This window comes from Calypte anna, chromosome 2, assembly GCF_003957555.1.
Source record: "Calypte anna isolate BGI_N300 chromosome 2, bCalAnn1_v1.p, whole genome shotgun sequence".
Classification (NCBI taxonomy): Eukaryota; Metazoa; Chordata; class Aves; order Apodiformes; family Trochilidae; genus Calypte; species Calypte anna.
This window is the reverse complement of record NC_044245.1, coordinates 56,263,778-56,283,898: the sequence shown is the minus strand read 5'-3', so window position 1 is coordinate 56,283,898 and position 20,121 is coordinate 56,263,778. Positions and strand designations below refer to the sequence as shown.

The window sequence follows — 20,121 nt, the reverse complement described above, 5'->3', positions numbered from 1 at the left end:
TAGTCCAAGAGTGGGGATGAAGGAAAAATGTAGTTATGACACAACACAAATATGTTTGGCATTTAGCCCTATGTCTACGTGCTCCTTGAGAAAACAATTTTGGTACATTTTTTAATCTCTAAATAAGTGACTCATGCAAATTATTTGTTTGCCCAACATACTCGGGCCTGTCATAAGAGCTGGGAATTGTAAAGCAGCTCAGTTTTGCCACCAAGAAATAAAATCCTAGGAGCAGCTGAACTGTGTGGTTCATAAACCATGAGAGGAATGAAGAAGAGTAAAGCTACTCCTTGAGTTCTTCAAAGAAATGCCTCCTGAAGCATTTTTCTCTGCAATTGTGACATAGGCAAAGGAAGTAGGTAATAGACATATAACTGTGGTAAAGGAAATAAACAAAATGAAGATGAACCAGACATCTCTTATCCGAAAACAGGCACTAAGAGACAAACCTTGGTTTGAGTAGCAAGGGACAACAGAAGAGGGGCACAGATGAACACAGCTTCAGAAACAGAAATACTTAAAATAAGAAAGGAAATCCCCGTCCCCTGCGGATTTCACAATAGCAGATAAGAAGTGGGCTAGTAGAATGTACCAAGATTTACACAGATGTATAAAATCAGTATCAATGAAGCAAAGATGATGACTAAAGAAGTAACTGTAAGCCTAAAGGTAAGAAGTAGCTGTAAGGTAAAGAACTAAGGGCAAGAATGGATTCCAAGAGTAAAACACAAGGTTCTACAAAAGCTGTAATACTTCAGAAATTAAAATCCTACATGAAAACATGTCTCAGTAAAATAACATATCAGTAATGAGTAATCACTATACTTAAGTCTTTGAGTTATCCATGAACTTTGTAAGAAAAAATACATAAAGCTAAAAAAGGCAAGAGCTCAATCTCCTTTTGAGAGAAAGATTTTATATGGTTACAAACTGGAAATCCCAGCTGTCTTCTTCAGAGCTCTTCTTTAGACCAAGCATGGGAAAAGAAAACAATCTGTAAATAGTGTGGATTTTCTGAAGAAAAGTTGGAATTGAAAGAAAAGGAAAAAATAATGACTAAATTCTCTAAAATTATTTTAAAAGACTCCTCTTCCAAGAAAAAAAAAAAAAAAAACAACCTCCAAAGTTGCTAAGACAGATGAATATAGAACCGTATACCAATATAATAGAATTTGGGAATCAGTTGCCACAATAAGACTTGTAAGACTCCAAATACACTTGTTTTGTCTATAGAAAAATTATATATGCATATATGTGCTGGTAGGAGAAGCCAGGTTCTACTTACCTCCACTGGGTCAGGCACTTCAAGTCTTGTTTCTGGAGGAGCTTTCACAACTATAACTGTTTGGTCTTTAAGGCCACTAATTTTTCGGATATCTTGATATGTCACATAAGCTAATGTAATCACTGTTAAGGAATTTTCCTAATCCAGATTGTGATATATTCAGACTAATAGAAGAGGCAGAATTCTTTTAATTACTGTCCCATTTTTTCATTGCTACACTTCTCTTAGCCCAAAGTTTTCTGTTCTCCACACTGGTTGTGACTGCAGTGAAACTGCGTAAGAACTTCTCTTTGATCTAACAGATAGAGCCACCATCAAATGACGGAAGTGATCCTCCATGCTGAAGTCCTCCTTTCTCTCTTCTTCTATACACATAAAGCTACATCAGATAAAGCTCACCAACTCACAATTACTTGCTGACTGTGTGAAGCAACATTTTTTTACACATTTGCTAGGAAATTATGAAGAACTGGAAATCACAGAAAAAAACCAAAGAATTTACAAATGGATGTTATAGATGTGCATACACAATATATTTTTAAGTCATCGCTAAAATAATGATTTCCATATATAAACTTTTGTATATTCACAAATCTATTAATTTATATGAAATTCTTCTAAATTGCTTACACAACTACTTTAAACAACTTGACAGTGCAGAAAGCTGACTTCTGCATAAGCATAGAAAAACACATTAATATTTTGCTGTTCAACATGCATTTGTCTAAATTAATGTGAGCATTTTGGTGGGTTACTTCACAGCTGCTCCTCACTGACCTGGTGTCACAGCTTAAAGCTCCCCACACGAATGCTGGGTACATCCCAAAACACTCAAGGTAGCAATCAGTCACTGCCCACTTCTATTTATAAGGTAGATAAAAAAGCACACAGCTGCGGCAGAAAAATGTCTTGGCACTACCTAATGATGAGGGGAAAGAAAAACATTTTCAAAAGCAGAAAATTTGCTTTCAAGTATTAAGAAAAGGAAAAGGCTTCTCAGATCCATGAGCGGTCAATAGGTCACTCCATGTCAGACTTCAGTGAGGTGAGCAACAGACTACAATGGGAAGCACTGGGATTGCTCCCCAGGTTTCACACTTCCACTTTCCTTCCTCAGTATTCACTAGTAAAATCAGTAGTCAGCAAAGAATTTGGGGAATATGCTCTCCTAAATCCAAAAGCATGAAGCATAGATAGCAACATCATGCTGGGCTCCTTGCCCACCCCCAAGTGAAACAGCAGCCACTGGGCAGGGATCTCTACCAAAGCAAACAGTGCTAGAAACTAAAGAATTGCAATGCCCACTTTTGCTTTGCTTAAATCCCTTTGAGGATCAAGGTAGTGCTGACCCTACTCCCTAAGCCAGTCGGTGGTCTTGCTTTCATAAGCATTTTGAGATGCAAGCACAAAAGATAATATTTACATGGCTCACATATTTACTGACACTCAATTACTCATTTCCTATCCTTCAAAACAGAGATTAAGTCCACCTTATTAGATGCTTTTTAAGAACTACTGACTATCTAAAGTGATAAAAATTTTCACATCAGCACTTACTAAAATGCTCTCCTCTGTTGCTAATAGGTGGGAAACCTAGTGAAAATAAGAATTGGTTACTCACAAGGGGTATTAGCAGTCAAAATACCAGAAGTCATATGAACTTTATGCAGCTAAGCATTGCTGTTACATTTAATAACTGAGTGTAAAATAGCTCATAAAACTTTCACCTATGATATTCTGTTATAGATCCTCTAACTAGAGGAATTTAAAAATCTGTTGCGAGTTTCAGACTAAACTGACTCCCAACTTTATTTTCATCTCTGTGTAAGTAATTTACATAAACATCAGTTTAATGTAAAAAAAAATAAATAAAGTAATGAGTACATGCACACACAAGTCTTTGTTACCTTAGTGAAGACTTTGTCTCTATGCCCGTGTAATTTCTGCGCACATAAAAATGCAATTTGCTCTGGGCTCAAGAGAGTCAAAAAAGCACAGAGTCTTGGATATTAACACTCATTAATCACCAATTCTTGGTTCTGCTTTATGTGAACATGGATGTTAACAGGGTCCTTCAGGTGCAAGCAGCTTACGTAACTTCTGCACAGAACTACATTAAAAGCCATTATCCAACTTCTGGAAATTTCTGATGCTTCATGTCACGTTGCTTAGATGAATTTTCTTAGTATTACAAAGCACAGCAAGAAGACAACACCTTCAAGGTTTTGGCAAAAAAGGATATCTCTGATTCTCTGAGTCTTCTGTTAGCAGCTTGAGGTCCAGGGTACAGCTTTGGATTAGCTCATCCAGTTTCTTCTCTTCCTGAGTCAGTTCAGTCACCTCCTTTGTGAGACCTTGACGTTGTGCCAGCATGCCACCATCCTCTGACAGACTGCAGCCCCTAGAGATACAGAGGAGGAAGACACCCTGTCAGCATTTGTAAAACTTCACCCTGTGCTATGGGAAAAGGAAGAGGCAGGCTTGTACAGTGCAGACCAAGTCCTTCACTCCTCCTTAAGCCTGCCCACAGGGAGTCAACATAAACTATGCTTTCCAGGAGAAACACCTTTTTATCATGTTAACATATTTTGGAATTACCACAAGGATGGAAAATTAAATATTTCTAACCTCTTCCAAAATCCTGTTTCTAACACCCCTCCCCTCTAACCACACCCTGAAAAGGACCAAGGAAGGCAGTAGGTAGAGATGTGTACCTAAAAATTACTCCACTTGCGAAAGCAAATGAGTTAATCCAGTATTCAAACAAAATGTTGTAATTTCCCTGACAAATGCTATTTATACACTGAAAACCTGCCCTAACAAGAAGAAAGCTTTATCCTGAGAGAATGCATTTTGGACAGTTGCTTGGAGAAATGTGTTAGAATGGAAAGTGGGAGAAAAAAAACAGTGCTGCTCTGTCACAGAGAAATCAGCCAGCAGGAATGGAAAAGAATAATGAACACTCACATCCACTGAATGTTGTTTTTGGATTTTTTCTTAATGAGGTGGATGCCTTCCAGTACATTGGTGATATCGTAAATCCTCCTCTTTTGCACCTTGAGGACCTCTGCCGCTCTGTTCAAATCTAAGACCCCGTCAGGAGATTGGCTCAGCAACTGAATGAACTTCTTTGTAAGTAGGCCAAGCGATGTATCATACCGAGTCTTTTCTGAAGGAGATTTTGGAGCTTGGAAAGAAAAGAGAGGAAAAAAACCAAAACACCCTAGGATAAATAATTTTTCTCATTTTGGTTCTGAAAGCAGCATCCAGAAATAAAAGGATACATATTACAGATATTTCTTTCATTTTTTGCTAAAGAAATCTCTCAAACCTCTGCATTAAGAAACAACTTAACCACTGGGTACTTATTTGTATTTCAAGACGTACTGTTCCAAAAGTCACAGGTACATGAGCAAATACATACTTTTTTTAAATGCAAATATTTCCATTAGTCTGATGGATTCATATAGCAATATTCTACTTAGGCTTTCACTATGTGAATTCTTAACAGTATTTTTAGTATCTATTTATTCTGGCAGCAATACCAAAAATTCCCCTATGACTCTCCTTCATTAGGCTGATAGCCAGCTTTCATCAGGGTTTGATTTTCCCCTCTTGTAAGGTAAGTGTTTCACACACAATTAAGCAGGACTTAGGTATACTTCAGTGGGTGAACAAAATGACAGGTTCTATCAGCACCAGTCTCCACAGCTCACAGAAAACTCGAGTGATTTAGAGGAGACTGACACAAGGTACACTTTATAGTAATTATTTCTCCATAATCAAACAATGCTCAAGCTGAGCAAGAGTATCCACTTCTTTTAAATTAGAAGTCAGACAACAGCTTGAATCTTACTAGACAACTCGCTGTTTGCATGCACAAATGTATCATCTATATACTTAATAGATGAGCTTTTAAGACTTTAAATATGTAGATCAGAATAATTTCTAATTCTAAATGTTCAAGACCCTTGTGTCAAGGCAAATGAGCAGGCCATTATTAGAAGTCTGCTGAGCTGATACATCAAAAACCTTTCTATTGTATCAAGTATTATGCAGGCTGGATCTTACGCTTGATCTGGTGGTGATTTTCGTGTTTTCAAGGTTCATGTTCCTCTGTTAGTTGCAGAATGCAGTCAAAACTGAAACCCTGCCTGAAAGCAAACCCTTAGACTACCCTGAAAAATTTTGAAGGATATGATGGCTTTTCAATGAAAACCGGTAATTGCCTGCTTCCAAAGAGAATGTGCTGTACCTCATTCTTTGGTGGATTCAGTGCTTGTCTGCACTGGGAAATGGAAGGAAATTCGTATCAGTTAGGTGATCCTGTGAATTTAGAGCAGGGTGGTTTTGTTTGTTTGTTTTAACTTAGGGTTTGGAAAAGAATAAAAGGATCAGAGTGTGAAGAAGCTACCTGACCCCCATATAAAATGGCATGTGCTTCTGGTCATGAAGCAAGTTCAATTGAAAATGGACTTCATGTAGTTTAGATTAATTAAAACAACAGTGGTTGTTTAACTTGTCTGCTTGAAGTTTGTGTCATTGGCTAACTTCCCTTTACCTAGTAAGTACAAGTAAGTATCCCTTCAGATCTCTCACTCTCTCATCACTACCACTACTGACCCAGTCCTATACCTTCCCTACTCCCCACCCTCTGCAAGCCTAATTCTCCTCCTCAAATCCTCCAAACAAGATAGCAAAGCTTAGCCCCCCATCTCCTGTTGCAAGGAACCTACCACCTGAGGAAAAACAGATGTGCAAAAAATCAATACATGGAGCAACTAAGCAGTGGCAGTAATAATCTAGTCTTATTGCTGGGAGAGAAGGAAGCTCAGAGCCCACAAGAAGCATTTAATGTGCAATGCTGCTGTGGCACAGCCACCCCTCTTTGCCAATCCCTGCCTGGGGAAGAAGCCCTGCCAATCAGCTGCTGTAACACTGGCAGAGAAGAAGGTGGCTGGCTTGATTAGCTTTGTCTAATAACTGTGTGTTTGATCATGTCATAATATCTTGGTTCCTTACTCCTAAGCATCCTCAATGTCATGTGCTTGGTTGAAGAGGAGGTTGCGGGAGGAGAGGCAGCAGAGCGACAGACTGAGCAGCCATGAGCCTCTGCAGCCACTCAGCAGCTCTACATCAACTGATCAATACACACTGCAAACACCTTGTGTGCTGCCTGGCTGTGAGGCTGAGCATGTTGCATGCACAATGAAATACAAGATACAACATCAAGTGCAGTATTAGACAACTCTTGTAGACAATATTGTACTTTACGTGTGAGGACAGTAATAAACACATTTTTTAACTAGGTAATGCATCACTCACTCTGATGTCAAACTAGTAAAATCAAAAATTCTGCCATGCAGAAAACATATTACAAGCTCCCTTACTTTTTGGACTATCTGGACTTCTTGTTGAAGCTCTTCCTTTCCCCTTCGGAGTCTTTAGTCCTTCAGCAAGATACTGATGACCACTTTCTCCCAGTTCCAGCCTTCGTTTTGCCTGTTAAAAAAGAAAAAAAAAAGTTCATTTATTAAAATTGTTGGATTGATAAGAAGTGTATTTCACTTTATTGAACACAATGTTGGAGTTACATGGAGGGCAGGCAGCAGTGAACATTTCATAGCAAGGTGAACCTTGCTACTCTGCTACCTTGCTCATACCACTGTGTTGAGAACATTTCGGTTAAGAAAACAAAAGACAAACACTCAAAAACACACAGATATGCACTCAGAAAGCTCCATTTCTCTTGAAAAACTTCTAACCATATATGTTTGTGTGCAGGCAGTATTAGTGTGAGTCACATTTTTCCTTCCCCATTTGAAATGATGGCTTGGAGAGGGCCAGCAATTTCCACTGCTACAAGCTTTCCATCAATGAAAAACAAGATACGACATCAAGAACAGCATTAGACAGCTCTTCTGTTGACAATTTTTGTCCTCATTGAAAGCACAACCACTACATTTATTTTACATTAACTAGCACATTTGTATTAAAGCTGCCCACTTATAAGTGAAGTGGCGTAAAAGCAGTATCAGAAGGACAATGCCTGAAAATCCTCAGTGTTACAGTCAGCTCAAAGGAAAGTGATGTACAGCCTGAATAATAAAAATAATGGGTTAAACTACCCAACACAGGCATAAGCTGCACTACCAATATGAATTTTGCTCTTAGTCAGAAACACAATCTACTATCACTGGAAACAATTCTACACCCTGGCATGTTGCTCATGTTACTGAAATGAAATATGAGGATACTTGTTTATCCTAACAGTAGAAAGTGCATTACCTGGGAAGATAAAGGAAAAAGAAAAGTTTTACATCTAATGAATTTTAGCCAAATAACTTTCTGAAGAATGTTGTTTATTCAATTAGGTAGAATAATTCAGAGTATTTTATTTTCTTGCTCATTAGAGTTGCCCCAAAGGTTTGGATCACATCCTGCTCTTCAGTGAACCAATATAAAATAATACATCCTGCTGTGGAGCAGTAGACATATGTCTGTACTGTGGATTTATCTTATAAATTGTATTTTGGGTCTATGACCCAATAGAAAGCTCTAAATAAATTAACTTATATACATCTATTTATAGATAAGTAACTAACATCTTTGTACTGGATTCCATTTGCAAACCTCAAACCTATTAAAAGGCAAGTTAAAGCACATGAAACTTATACAAGTCCATGGTGAAATAGCATGTGCAGAGTGCTCAAGCTGCTCTTCTCTTTTATTTTCTGGGAAGAAGCAAGGCATTAATCAGTGACAGAGTAAAACTGAACTAACTGCATCCATCTAACCAATACAGGCACCAAGCTCCCTGCAGCCCATTGGTGGCAACTTCTGATGGCATGAAACACCTCTGCTCCTCTCCCTCAGCCATTGACTCTGGAAGCCAAGGACACAGATTTTAAAAAGGTCAACTGTTAACAAAAGCATCCAGCTAATATGTTTAGCCAACACGATTGGATTTAATTAGGATTAGAGCTATTCCAGAGGGAGAAATACATTTCATACTTTTTTAAGTAAGTGTTTTTCCACCCTGAGAACTATAAAAGGGAAGGAAGGAGGGGTGAGAAGGGAAGAATTCAGGGCATGGGAAGACTAGGTCAAAGGGATCCAATTAAAAATAAAAGAGAATATCAAAACCAGGTGTGAGAAGGAGGGGAAATGCTTCGAATTCAGACTTCAAATTCAGAGATTTGCAGCAGCTCTCCCCATCAGAAAAGAAACTCCACTTTGGGCTACACATCAAAACTTTCTGTCTCAACTTGTTTGCAAGACAGGAACAATGGTATTTTGCCCCTGTTTTTGTAGTTAAATACTTAAAAACTTTCTCCTGTGAACTTAAAATAATGAGGTTTGGTAGTGAGAGAACATAAACAGCATCCTTTGGCCACGTGCAGCAGCACAAGCCTGTCTGTGGGTGCTGGGGATTGTGTTACAAAAATGTGCTCTTTGCTCTTGTCTCACCAGTGTACTGCACCCATGGGCACTGCAAGACCACTGACTGGCTTCTGGAAAAATACCAAAGAGCAGAGATAGAACTACAAGACAGTTAGTTTGTAGGGCATAAAGCATGCAGAAAACCTGAAAGATATATAGATCAAAATATTTCAGAAGAATTTAAAAGCGCTTGGTGAAGTTACAGAGAGGCAATTACAGCAAACCCTGGGGAATGTTTAATTTCAGGCCAAATATCCCACGTCACTCAGCAAGTGCTCTCTTCCACTTCCTGTTTTACAAACTCTGTAAATGGTCAGATGCAGAACTGAAGTGGTATATTTTCTCAACTTCTTCCCTGACTTACAGGCTAAAGATTTTTTTAGTGCCTTTTTCTTTTTCACTGGAGATCCTGGCTGACTCAAAGTTTCTCTTTACAGTCTTCAAAATTATTCATAGTGCTTTCTGATACCAGACTTTCCTTCAGAAATCTCAAGTTCTGTGGTCAGCAATTAGCAGAATAGGTGATCCTTTAAAAAACCGCTCTCTTGATTTGCATAACTATACTCATTATTTGTACAACCTTAATTATTTGTCTTTATTTGCATTGTTTGATCAATCCTAGTATGCAGAATCTTCTGACACAGTACATGGGACCTCCTAAGAAGTAGCTTGCCAAAGGACACCAGCACAAAGCATTCCAATGTTAGGGAAAGATAGGAAGCACAGGCACTAAGACTTTCTCAGTGATGTTAAACTTAAGTTCAATAAATGGAAGTCAGGCTCCTCAGGAGAATTGTGAATGGATCACAAAACACGTGGAGCAATGAGACAGATAAAGCCACAAACTGATACATCCAGCAAGAGACATGAAAGTAACAAGAAAGCATCCTATTGGGCTGATTCAGACACCTACCTAGCCTAGCCAAAAAATGTTGCATCTACTGTTTTGACTCAATTTTCTCTTCCAGTACTATGAGCAGTTCCATATATAGATCCACTGTATGATGCAGACCACTAAAAACAGGTGACAGCTTGACTCTTATGCAGTTATGCCCTTTTAATTTCAAATTCCTTTTTAAAGCAAAGAAGCCCAGATAGCTAACCCAATTAACATCAGAGGCAAACCTGCAAGAAAGTCTTCATCAGAACACTTGTCTCTATAGGAAAATAGTTTTAAAGGTCCTAGGATAAGCAAAGAATTTTCAAGTAGGCAGGATCTGATGCAATTCACTTTACAATACTCAGTCTCCAGGATTAGCTTTTAAGAAAAAGCTGGAGGCAGGTATGCTTACAGAAGACAAGAAAAAGAGCAAACATGTTTTTCTTGAAAAAAAGGCCAATAGGAAATTATAGCCCACTTCCATTAATGGGTTTTTTTTTTTACTTCCCAGTTACCTGGGTCTAGTAGGCTGCTGCTACCACCTCTTCTGCATCCTCCCCTCCACCACTGTGCTCTCCCTCCTTCCCTGGTGCAGGCAGCCCCAAGACTGACTGGTCTAATTCAGATGCTGCATGAAGAAGAAACCTAGTCCTACTCCAAAAGAGAAGTGAGGACATTCTGCTCATTTATTCCTTGTGGGTGACTACACTGAGAGCTGCTGAGCAGGAATAGCAGGCCACCCCCCATGGCCCTTGAGGCATTAGCAATGGAATGGCTTTGCTTTCATGTCACACAGCAATCAACTTCAGTACTTGGGGAAAGAAACTGGCACCAAATTAAAAGAAAACAAAAGTCAAGAGTGCTACCTTTTAAGAGCACAATAGACATTGAAGTGCTAAGTGTTAGGTGACAGCAACCACTGGGTTTAGTAGAACTTGCAGAGGGAAGTGCCATGGTGTGGTACAGAGAGGATCAGTTTTTGAAGACTGCACTGTTTCAAACCAAAGCCTCATTTTCTACAAGATTTGTATTTCTAAGTTTGAGGGGAAAAGCAGTAAAACATCCTCTAATTCTTTCCAGTGATATAAATATGGAGAATAAGTTTGCCAAACTATGTGCACTGAATTTTTTCCTGCTTGATGTCTCCCTCAGCAAGAAAAATTATGAAACATGTGCTGCCTTCTGAAAATCCTTTGCCTGAAACATTCCTGCACCCATTAGGCTGTGGTAGGCATGTAAAATATGACAGAAGGATGAACAGCATTGGACATATTCTATTCCCCCAAAACTGCAAATTTAAAAACACTTGGAAAAGCACAGTCAGTACATTTTCATCACAATCATTAAGAGCCAAATGCCATTCCAAACTGTAAGAGCCACAGTTCTTTGGCCTGCATAGGCTGTGCACATGCCATCTCCTGGAAGGTCCCCTCCAGGATGAGACATGCCTAGGAGGATGAACAAAACCCACTTCCCCAGCAGGCATTCAGGGTATATTATATATATCAGCAACAGTCTGATTTAAATACAAAGGGACTAAAGTTGAACTCAGAAGGAGAGTGGAAGTAATCTGGGACAAAGCCTGCTGAGATGGGGGCAGAAGATAAAATTATTTATTGGAGAAAAAAAAAATGGGATGAGGAGCTAGAAAGAAACTCCAATTTATAGTTGACTGGGCAGGAAAAATAGAAAGACTGGAAATGACTAAGCATATCATAAATTATGTGTATTTAGTGATAGCTGACAGTGAACTAAGCAGCAAGCCAGGGAAATGTGCTGTAGCACTCAGCTGTGTCTCTGTTGGTATCTCAGAGCAAGGACTGAGTTGGGCAAGTTAAGCAAGGGCAGATGACTGAGCCTAGCATAGTCTCTAGAAGATAGTACAATTGCTGGGGCAGATAAAATGACAGCTTTTCTGTATGTCACCACAATGCTGATATTACTGGGGAGGGGATGCAAGCCTAGCCAGTGAGCACAGATAAATTTCGACCACAGTGAGGAAGCCACAGTATGGCTGCTTTACCAATGTTCACAGGCTTTCTTCCACATTTTCAAAATTAAGCATGTATGAAAAATACAATTTAAAAGTCAAGGTTCTGAGGCATGAACTCTAGAAAGCTGTTCCAGAGGTCAGGAGCTTCAGGGAAGAGAGCAAGCATCTTACATGAAAGGATAAATTAAGCTGGAGCTTGATGAGTAAGTAATACAAGAAAAGAAGCAAACAAAAATGACACCTTGAGGTGAACGCACAAAAATAGTCATATGCTAAGGAAATTTCTCCACTGAAAGAAGTGATACAGACTGTGCCTTTTAACATGCTTAAATGAACAAACTGGTACGTGAAGAGCCCTGAGTGCCTGCACCTGTCTGAGGCCATGGCAAACACCACAACTAACATCAGGAAAGATTGAAAAATGGGAGAGCTGCAGAGAGGAAAGCAGAGCAGCTCTCAGGGAAGTGGCTGAGCTCTGCAATTCAGCTCAGCTGTGAAAAAACACCTGAGTACATAAAGAAGATGCGAGAGGGCTACCAGAGTTCCTGCTCTGGACTCCTAGTGACAACTCCTCATATCACACCTATTTCTGTTGAAAAACGAGAAGATGAATGTCCAGTTCAAACATCTGGAAAGGACAGACATTCCACTGTTCTGTGAAGAAATATTGACACCAGTGGTCTACAAACTGCTTCAGTAATCTGTAACATACTACCCTTGGTTTCAGTAGTTAATTCTGACAGTATGAAACTATTACACAGGAGTTTAAGAAAATAACAGTTAAAGTAATAGCTGGGGATTAAACTACTTGCATGTAAACCACAATAAATTAGTATGTTCTTAAAGAGAAAGTGCTACAAGCTCTCTCAACTCTTCTCAAAAATACTACTTTTCCATCAAAAGCATGCATTCCCATACTACCCTATGCTGAAGAACAAGACCAAAATGGCACTTTAATGAAAACATGACCTCCAAATTAAGTTTTACATACAGAGCATTCATTACATTGGGGTAAAAGCACACACAAAAAAACAGTGCCAAAAATTGAATACTTTGTGAAGCAACAGAAGGAAAAACAGGAGTCTGAAGTATTGTATTTATTAGTCAGAATTACTGGTTGAGTGACAAGCAGCTGGCATTTAAAGTAACATTTAAAGAAGCATTTAAAAGCAAATGAAAACACAGCTTACAGAAACCATGCCTACCAACCTACTCCAACACAAAAGCCCTAAATTTTCTTCTCAGAAAATGGCAACTGTGTTAAAAAAAAAAAATCCACTAAACTAATTCATGTTTCCTAAACTATCATCTTATTTTTCAGCTTATCAGGTATCAGCTTATTATAGTTTTGACTAAGGAAATTTATTCTGTGGCTCCTATGTTGACATTCAGTTACAGTCAAATTGCTTGTCTTTAATGTAGATAAATATTAAAAGAAAATTCCCTTCCTTTGTGTTAATCAGTCTTATAATTCAATAAGAGACACCTCACAATAATCAAATTAAACTACATTCTTACCATCTGCAGCCCCTCCCAGTAGGCATGAACTGGGAGACTCTGAAAGAAACGAGAGTTAAGAGGAGGGCCTACCAATTATGGAAAAAAGGGCTAACTACTGAGGAGGAATTTAGGAATATAGTTAAGTCATGTCGAAAGAAAATCAGAGAGACAAAGGCACAATGTGAACGGAATCTCGCCACCTCTGTGAAGGATAACAAAAAGTCCTTCTACAAATACATCAGCAGCAAAAGAAGGGGCAAGGAAAATATCCATTCTTTACTGGACATGGGTGGGAATATAGTTGTCAAAGATGAAGAAAAGGCTGAGGTATTTAACACCTTCTTTACCTCAGTTTTCAACAGAAAGACAGGTTACCCTGAGGACAGATGGCTTCTGGAGCTTATAGAAGGTGACATGAATCTAAACAGCCCCCCTGTAATCCTGAAGGACACAGTCAGTGACCTACTGAGATGCTTGGATCCCCACAAGTCTATGGGACCGGATGGGATTCACCCAAGGGTGATGAGAGAGCTGGCAGAAGAGCTCGCCAAGCCTCTATCATCTACCAACAGTCCTGGCTCACCAGGGACACCCCAGATGATTGGAAGTTGGCAAATGTCACGCCAATCCACAGAAAGGGCCAGAAAGAGGACCCAGGAAACTACAGGCCCATCAGCCTGACCTCAGTGCCTGGCAGGGTCATGGAACAGATCATCCTCAGTGCAATCACACAGCACCTGCAGGATGGGCAAGGGATCAGACCCAGCCAGCACGGGTTTAGGAAGGGCAGGTCCTGTCTGACCAACCTGATCTCCTTTTATGATCAGGTGACCTGACTGGTGGATGAGGGGAAGGCTGTGGATGTGGTCTACCTGGACTTCAGCAAAGCATTTGACACCGTCTCCCACAGCATCCTCCTGAAAAAGCTGTCAGCCCACAGCTTGGACAGGAGCACTCTGCGTTGGGTTAGGAACTGGCTGGAGGGCTGGGCCCAGAGAGTGGTGCTGAACAGGGCTGCATCCAGTTGGCAGCTGGTCACTAGTGGTGTCCCCCAGGGATCAGTGTTGAGCCCAGCTCTGTTCAATATCTTCATTGATGATTTAGATGAGGGGATTGAGTCCACCATCAGCAAGTTTGCAGATGACACTAAGCTGGGGGGGAGTGTCGATCAGCTGGAAGGCAGGAGGGCTCTGCAGAGGGACCTGGACAGATTGGAGAGTTGGGCTGATTCCAATGGGATGAAGTTTAACATGGCCAAGTGCAGGGTCCTGCACTTTGGCCACAACCCCATGCAGCGCTACAGGCTGGGGACAGAGTGGCTGGAGAGCAGCCAGGCAGAAAGGGACCTGGGAGTCTGGATCGACAGGAAGCTTAACATGAGCCAGCAGTGTGCCCAGGTGGCCAAGAAGGCCAATGGCCTGGCCTTTATCAGGAACAGCGTCGCCAGCAGGTCCAAGTGATTCTACTCCTGTACTCAGCCTTGGTGAGGCCACACCTCGAGTACTGTGTCCAGTTCTGGGCCCCTCAGTTCAGGAAGGATATCGAGATCCTGGAGCAGGTCCAAAGGAAGGCAACCAGGCTGGTGAAGGGACTTGAGCACAGACCCTATGAGGAGAGGCTGAGGGAGCTGGGGCTGTTCAGCCTCAAGAAGAGACGGCTCAGGGGAGACCTCATCACTCTCTACAACTCCCTGAAAGGAGGTTGTAGCCAGGCGGGGGTTGGGCTCTTTTGCCAAACGACTTTCAACAAGACAAGAGGGCATGGTCTTAAGTTGTGCCAGGGGAAGTTTAGGTTAGATATTAGAAAGAATTTCTTTACGGAGAGAGTGATCAAGCATCGGAATAGGCTGCCCACTGAAGTGGTGGATTCTCCGTCCCTGGAGATATTTAAAAAGAGACTAGACGTGGCACTCAGTGCCATAGTCTAGCAACCGCAACGGTGGTTCAAGGGTTGGACTCGATGATCTATAGGTCCCTTCCAACCCAGCCAATTCTATGATTCTACGATTTGACGCTGAGAGCTGGAGGCTTCTAGTGCTACTCTGGTGAAGTTCTAATCAAGGCCTACTTCCATCAAACTTCCACTTTCACAATTTCCTCAGAAGTAGTGGGAGTCTCAAGGAAACCACAAACTGTAAGCACCTAAATATCAAACCATAAGACTTGTATTTAGCTCAAAAAAGTTAAAATGTGAGTGGCCAAGCCTCAGTGACTGATTCTCATTTGAAAGTAGGACCCAAGCCAAAGGAACAGAACCTAGTGATGGCTTTCCCTTCCCAGGTCAAATGTGCAGAAAGAAGCAACACAAGTGTCATGTATGCCTCCCAGTCATCACTGAAGAACATCACACAAACCAGTTTTCAACATCAACTGAAAGGGATACATCAGCTTTCAGTGAGGTGTGCTCAGCAGCGAGAGCATGGACAGCTCACTCCCATGTTAGGAGCACTGGGCATCACCTGCATGGCAGTTCACACTTCTCTGATTTGGGTCCTGTCTGAACAGAACATTTTTTCAACCACTTTTAAATTAAACACAGTGACCTGAGCCAAACCAAGAAAGTGGTGAAATGTAGCAATCAAAAACTGTGACTTCCTCCTAGACCTATTGCAGGTCATTTTTTCCTGATTATAAATTCAAGGTACTAATTCCCTGTGATTTTCATCCTAATACCTTGAGAAGAGTTGAGCTGCCTGAAGGTCAGAGTATCTCAGAGTCACCACACAACTCAGACACTGAGGTAAGTGGAAAACCTGTTTGATGTCATTCCATTTTCTGCTCATCAGTCTACTTGGATGCCATGGGATCAGCTTAAGCCCTACCATGTAGTTTAGTAGCTGCTGCTGAAATATACAGCTAATCTTGTTCTCCAACACTGCTGCAGTACTTGGTATTTTCTTTGCACTAGAAGGGGAAGGACATTACAATAGTTGTGCAAGAAATAAACCAAAGCATAAGCTGTGTCTCAGGACTCAAACCAACAGAATTACACCTATGCTACATAGGAAATGAATCATCGGAATTCTTTCTTTCTATTGCAATTTTTTCCACCAAATATGAAACAATTACTTCTTACTGGAAGAAATGGCTTTGCAATGTGCTAAGTTTGAAGGTTCCAGTTACCACTTTGTGTTGAAATATGAAAAGTTATTTTCAGGAAACTGCACCCAGTTTTCATCTCAACTGCTAAACTGCCCAAGGTGAGCAGCACAAGTGTCTCTGAACAATCCTGAGAATGGCTCCACATAACAGCTACCTCTACAAGGAAGAAGCTCTGGAGACAAAAAATCCAGGCAGCCTACTGACAGACAGCCAAGACTCACACCGCAGAAGCACAAACAGATCAACCAACATCTGGTGGGGGGAGTCCTGACTGCAGGGTTGTGGGTGGCTGGGTGCAGCAGGAGTAGTTCCCTCACCAGTAAGCATGACCAGAGCCATGGTGGCAAGGCTGGCCCTGCCACCAGCAGGCTTTAACACCACCCTGGCCCTACAAATTGATGCCAAAGCTACCAGCCTATCCCTATTCGCCTAACCCTGTTCCCAAAGATACCACTTCAGCAAGGCTGTTGCCTCCAGAGGAAAGCTTGGGGGGTTTCAGTTGCAGTTCACATCAGTCATTTCTCACCACAGACATCCTCTGAAGAAAACAAGACTGTTATAAATCAGGCCTGACACTGAACTTTCAAAGTCATGGCAAGTGGGGGCTAAGGGCAGTTGGATGTGACAACAGACTGGCTGCACCTTGGTGCAATTTCTTTGTTTTGCATATATATATATATATATATATATATATATATATATAAGTAACCATACTGACCCAGGTCCTCTTTTCATATTAGCCATCAAGATCAAAGTAAGCCAATGAGAAAGTGATAGTTTAACTTCACATGGTCTGTGATAGGGTTCCAGCTCTTCTGGCAGCAGAGCTGCTTGTTACATTTCAACCCCTCAGACTTTCAGCTTCCTGACGGGAGGCTAAAACTGAATGGGGCCAAGGGAAATAAATCTTCCATATAATTTTAGACTTGTTCCAAAGAAAAAGCATCACAAAGCAGTCAAAGTACATCCTAGAGATTATTTTGCCTTTTGTACTTAAGGACTGTTTTTAAAAATAGTCTTTTAAAAGCCATTAACTTCAATGTAAGCTTGGGGTTGGATTAGTTCCACTGAGTGGCTTCCACTCTATGTGTAGAAATTAGCACAGCTACTTAAAAAAGAAAAAATTTCAAACACTGTCAGTTGTCTGCCAAACTGTTTGCTAAACAAAAGAACACTGCTAGGTGGAAAGAATGACATTAAGGGAGCTGGAGAATAGGGTAGGATGAACTTCCTTTCCACAAAGTATCAGATATATAAGTTAAATAATATAATCCTAGAATTCTGGGCATGTATATCAACACAGGAATCTGGAGAAGAGTTACTTTTTATTTACAGAACACATAGAATACAGTCATAAAACTCTCTAAAAAGATGGAATTAATAAGATTTGATAACTACAAAGTGAAGAGGGAGGGGGAGCATACCCAAAGCCATGCCAATACTATCTTAGTGTAAGTGCACTGTAGTGATGCAAGATTGGGCTTGCATCACACAATTTGCTCACTAAATTGCCAGCCTAAGCCACAGCATCTTGAGCTTTGTTTTCCTTGGATACATACAGGACACCTACCAGGAAGGAAGGTATCTGTGGAATTACACCAATGAAGTTTCTGAAGTACAAGTTTTCTTGTCTGCACAGGTCTGTGGTTCAAGATTTCCCCACCCTGGAACACCAAACCTTCCCACAGTCCATGCAAAATGCCCATACTGAGTTATACCAGTGCAGTGCCACGGGACTTTATTTACTGACAGCTGATTCATAGGGAAACAGCTAATGTGTCCATTCTTTCAAAAATTAGTGACACAGAGGATCCATATACATACACTTGAGAAACTATACCACAGAGCTACAAACTAGAAGGCAGTAAGCTTTAAATACCCAGGCACACATGCACCTTAATGTTGGGTATTCATGCTCCCAAAGGAGGAGAAATCTTTTCTTAAAAATAGGGAACACCAATCTTGACTCTGTATTTTTAATTCACTGCCTGAGGTATGATAGTTCTTATATCTAACTACTTATTCAGTTCATGTAATTTGCTATAAGAAGTACAATTTAGTAGTAAAAGCTTCCATTTTGAAGAAGTACTTCCTTAACTTAGTTCCATACAGTTAAATTTCCTTAAAACAACAAATGTACTTTGAATCCATATAGGGTGATAAAATTATAAATCAGATTCCAAAGGACACAGTGAAAGATGATAAAAATTTTTCAGAAGAAAACCAGACCCACCCAAATGAGATGCAATGATCTGCACTTACAGAGCCAGATAATGAGAAATAACATATGCATTTACTGTTATACAGAATAATACATGAACTGTGAGATGTTTTAGGTTACTTTAAGAAAGTCCCAATATTGGGGCAGGAGTTGGCAAGGCTCATTGATAGGGCTTTGAACAAGATTTGAAGTGGGAAGGGGTTACTCTCATGCTTGCCTGTAACAAAAAGTAGGGCAACACACCAGAGTCAGAGGGATGGAGAGCCAGTAAGGGGTCTCAATTTGTTGCCCTGGGGCAAGCCAAGGAGGACACACTGAGACACCCCACAGGAACCAAGGGGGGTTTGACTCAGAGGGTGACACTGCCAGTCCAGTTGAAGTGCCTCTGTGTGAATGCACATAGCTGGGGCAACAAACAGGATGAATTAAGGACCACTGTGCTGCTGGAAAGCTATGACATAATGGATATTATTACTGAAACTTGGTGGGACAATTCCCATGACTGGAATGCAGGGATAGATGGGTTCAAACTCTTTCGGAAGGACAGGCAAGGTAGGAGGGGAGGAGTTGTTGCCCTCTACATCAGTGACCAACTGGAATCGATGGAGCTGCACCTGGGGAAGGACAACAAACTGATTGAGTGCATCTGGGTTAAGATTAAAGGGAAGAGAGGAGAAGGTGATGTTACAGTAGGGTCTCCTACAGGCCACCTGACCAGCAGAACCAAGCAGATGAGGCCCTCCATACCCAGATAGAAGAGGCTTCACATTCACAGGCCCTGGTCCTTGTGGTTGATTTCAACCGCCCTGACACAGCAGGGACAACACAGCCAAGGCATCAGCAATCCAGAATGTTCCTTCAATTCACAGATTATAACCTCCTCCTCCACATGGCAGAGGAACCAACAAGAAAAGATGAAATGCTGGACATTGTTCTCACCAACAGGGAAGGGCTGGTGACCAACGTGAGGCTCAGGGACACCGTTGGCTGCAGTGATCATGAAGCACTTGACTTTTAAGATCCTCAGGGCACCTAGGGAGATGTATTCCAAGTCTGGACCTCAGGCATGCAGACTTCGATCACTTCAGGGATCTGCTGGCCAAAGTACCATGGGACAGAGCCCTAGAGGGAAGGGGGGCCCAGGACAGTTGGTCAGTATTCATGGATCACCTTCTTCATGTCCAGGAGCAAAGTATACTGAAAAAGAGGAAGGCAGCAAGGAATGCTAGGAGACCTGCCTGGATGAACAAGGAGCTCCTGGACACACTATCACACAAAAACGTTCTCAATGACTTCTTTACCTCAGTCTTCACTGGCAAGGGCTCCAGCCACACTCCTGAAGTCACAGGTGACAATGGCAAGGGCTGGAAGGAAGAACTGCCAATTGTAAGTGAAGATCAGGTTTGTGACCATCTGAAGAATCTGAAAGTGTACAAGTCCATGGGACCCAATGGGATACACCCATGGGAACTGAGGGAACTGGCAGATGTGGTTACTAAACTGCTGTCTACTATATTCCAAAAGTTCTGGCAGTCCAGTGAAGTCCCCACAGACTAGAAAAGGGGAAATATAACCCCCATTTTCAAAAAGGAAAAGACCCAGGGAACTATAGGCTGGTCAGTCTCACCTCTGTGCCTGGTAAGATCCTGGAGGAGATCCTCCTGGAGGCACTGCTGGAGTAGAAGAGTAATGAAGAGG

The 20,121-nt window shown here is 41.2% G+C and overlaps 1 protein-coding gene across 3 annotated transcripts in view; it reads right to left on the bottom strand.

The window, feature by feature from the left end:
- E2F3 (E2F transcription factor 3) overlaps window positions 1–20,121 on the bottom strand; it is a 46,582-nt gene that overhangs the window by 4,238 nt on the left and 22,223 nt on the right. For 2 of the 3 annotated variants that reach the window (XM_030446411.1, XM_030446410.1), the window contains exons 2-5: window positions 6,676–6,790; window positions 4,253–4,472; window positions 3,528–3,686; window positions 1,286–1,400 (exon numbers count right to left, since the gene is read on the bottom strand). In XM_030446411.1, the coding sequence (XP_030302271.1) occupies window positions 1,286–1,400; window positions 3,528–3,686; window positions 4,253–4,472; window positions 6,676–6,790 (609 nt within the window). The remainder of the gene's footprint in view (window positions 1–1,285; window positions 1,401–3,527; window positions 3,687–4,252; window positions 4,473–6,675; window positions 6,791–20,121) is intronic. The other variant, XM_030446409.1, reaches the window with a different exon arrangement.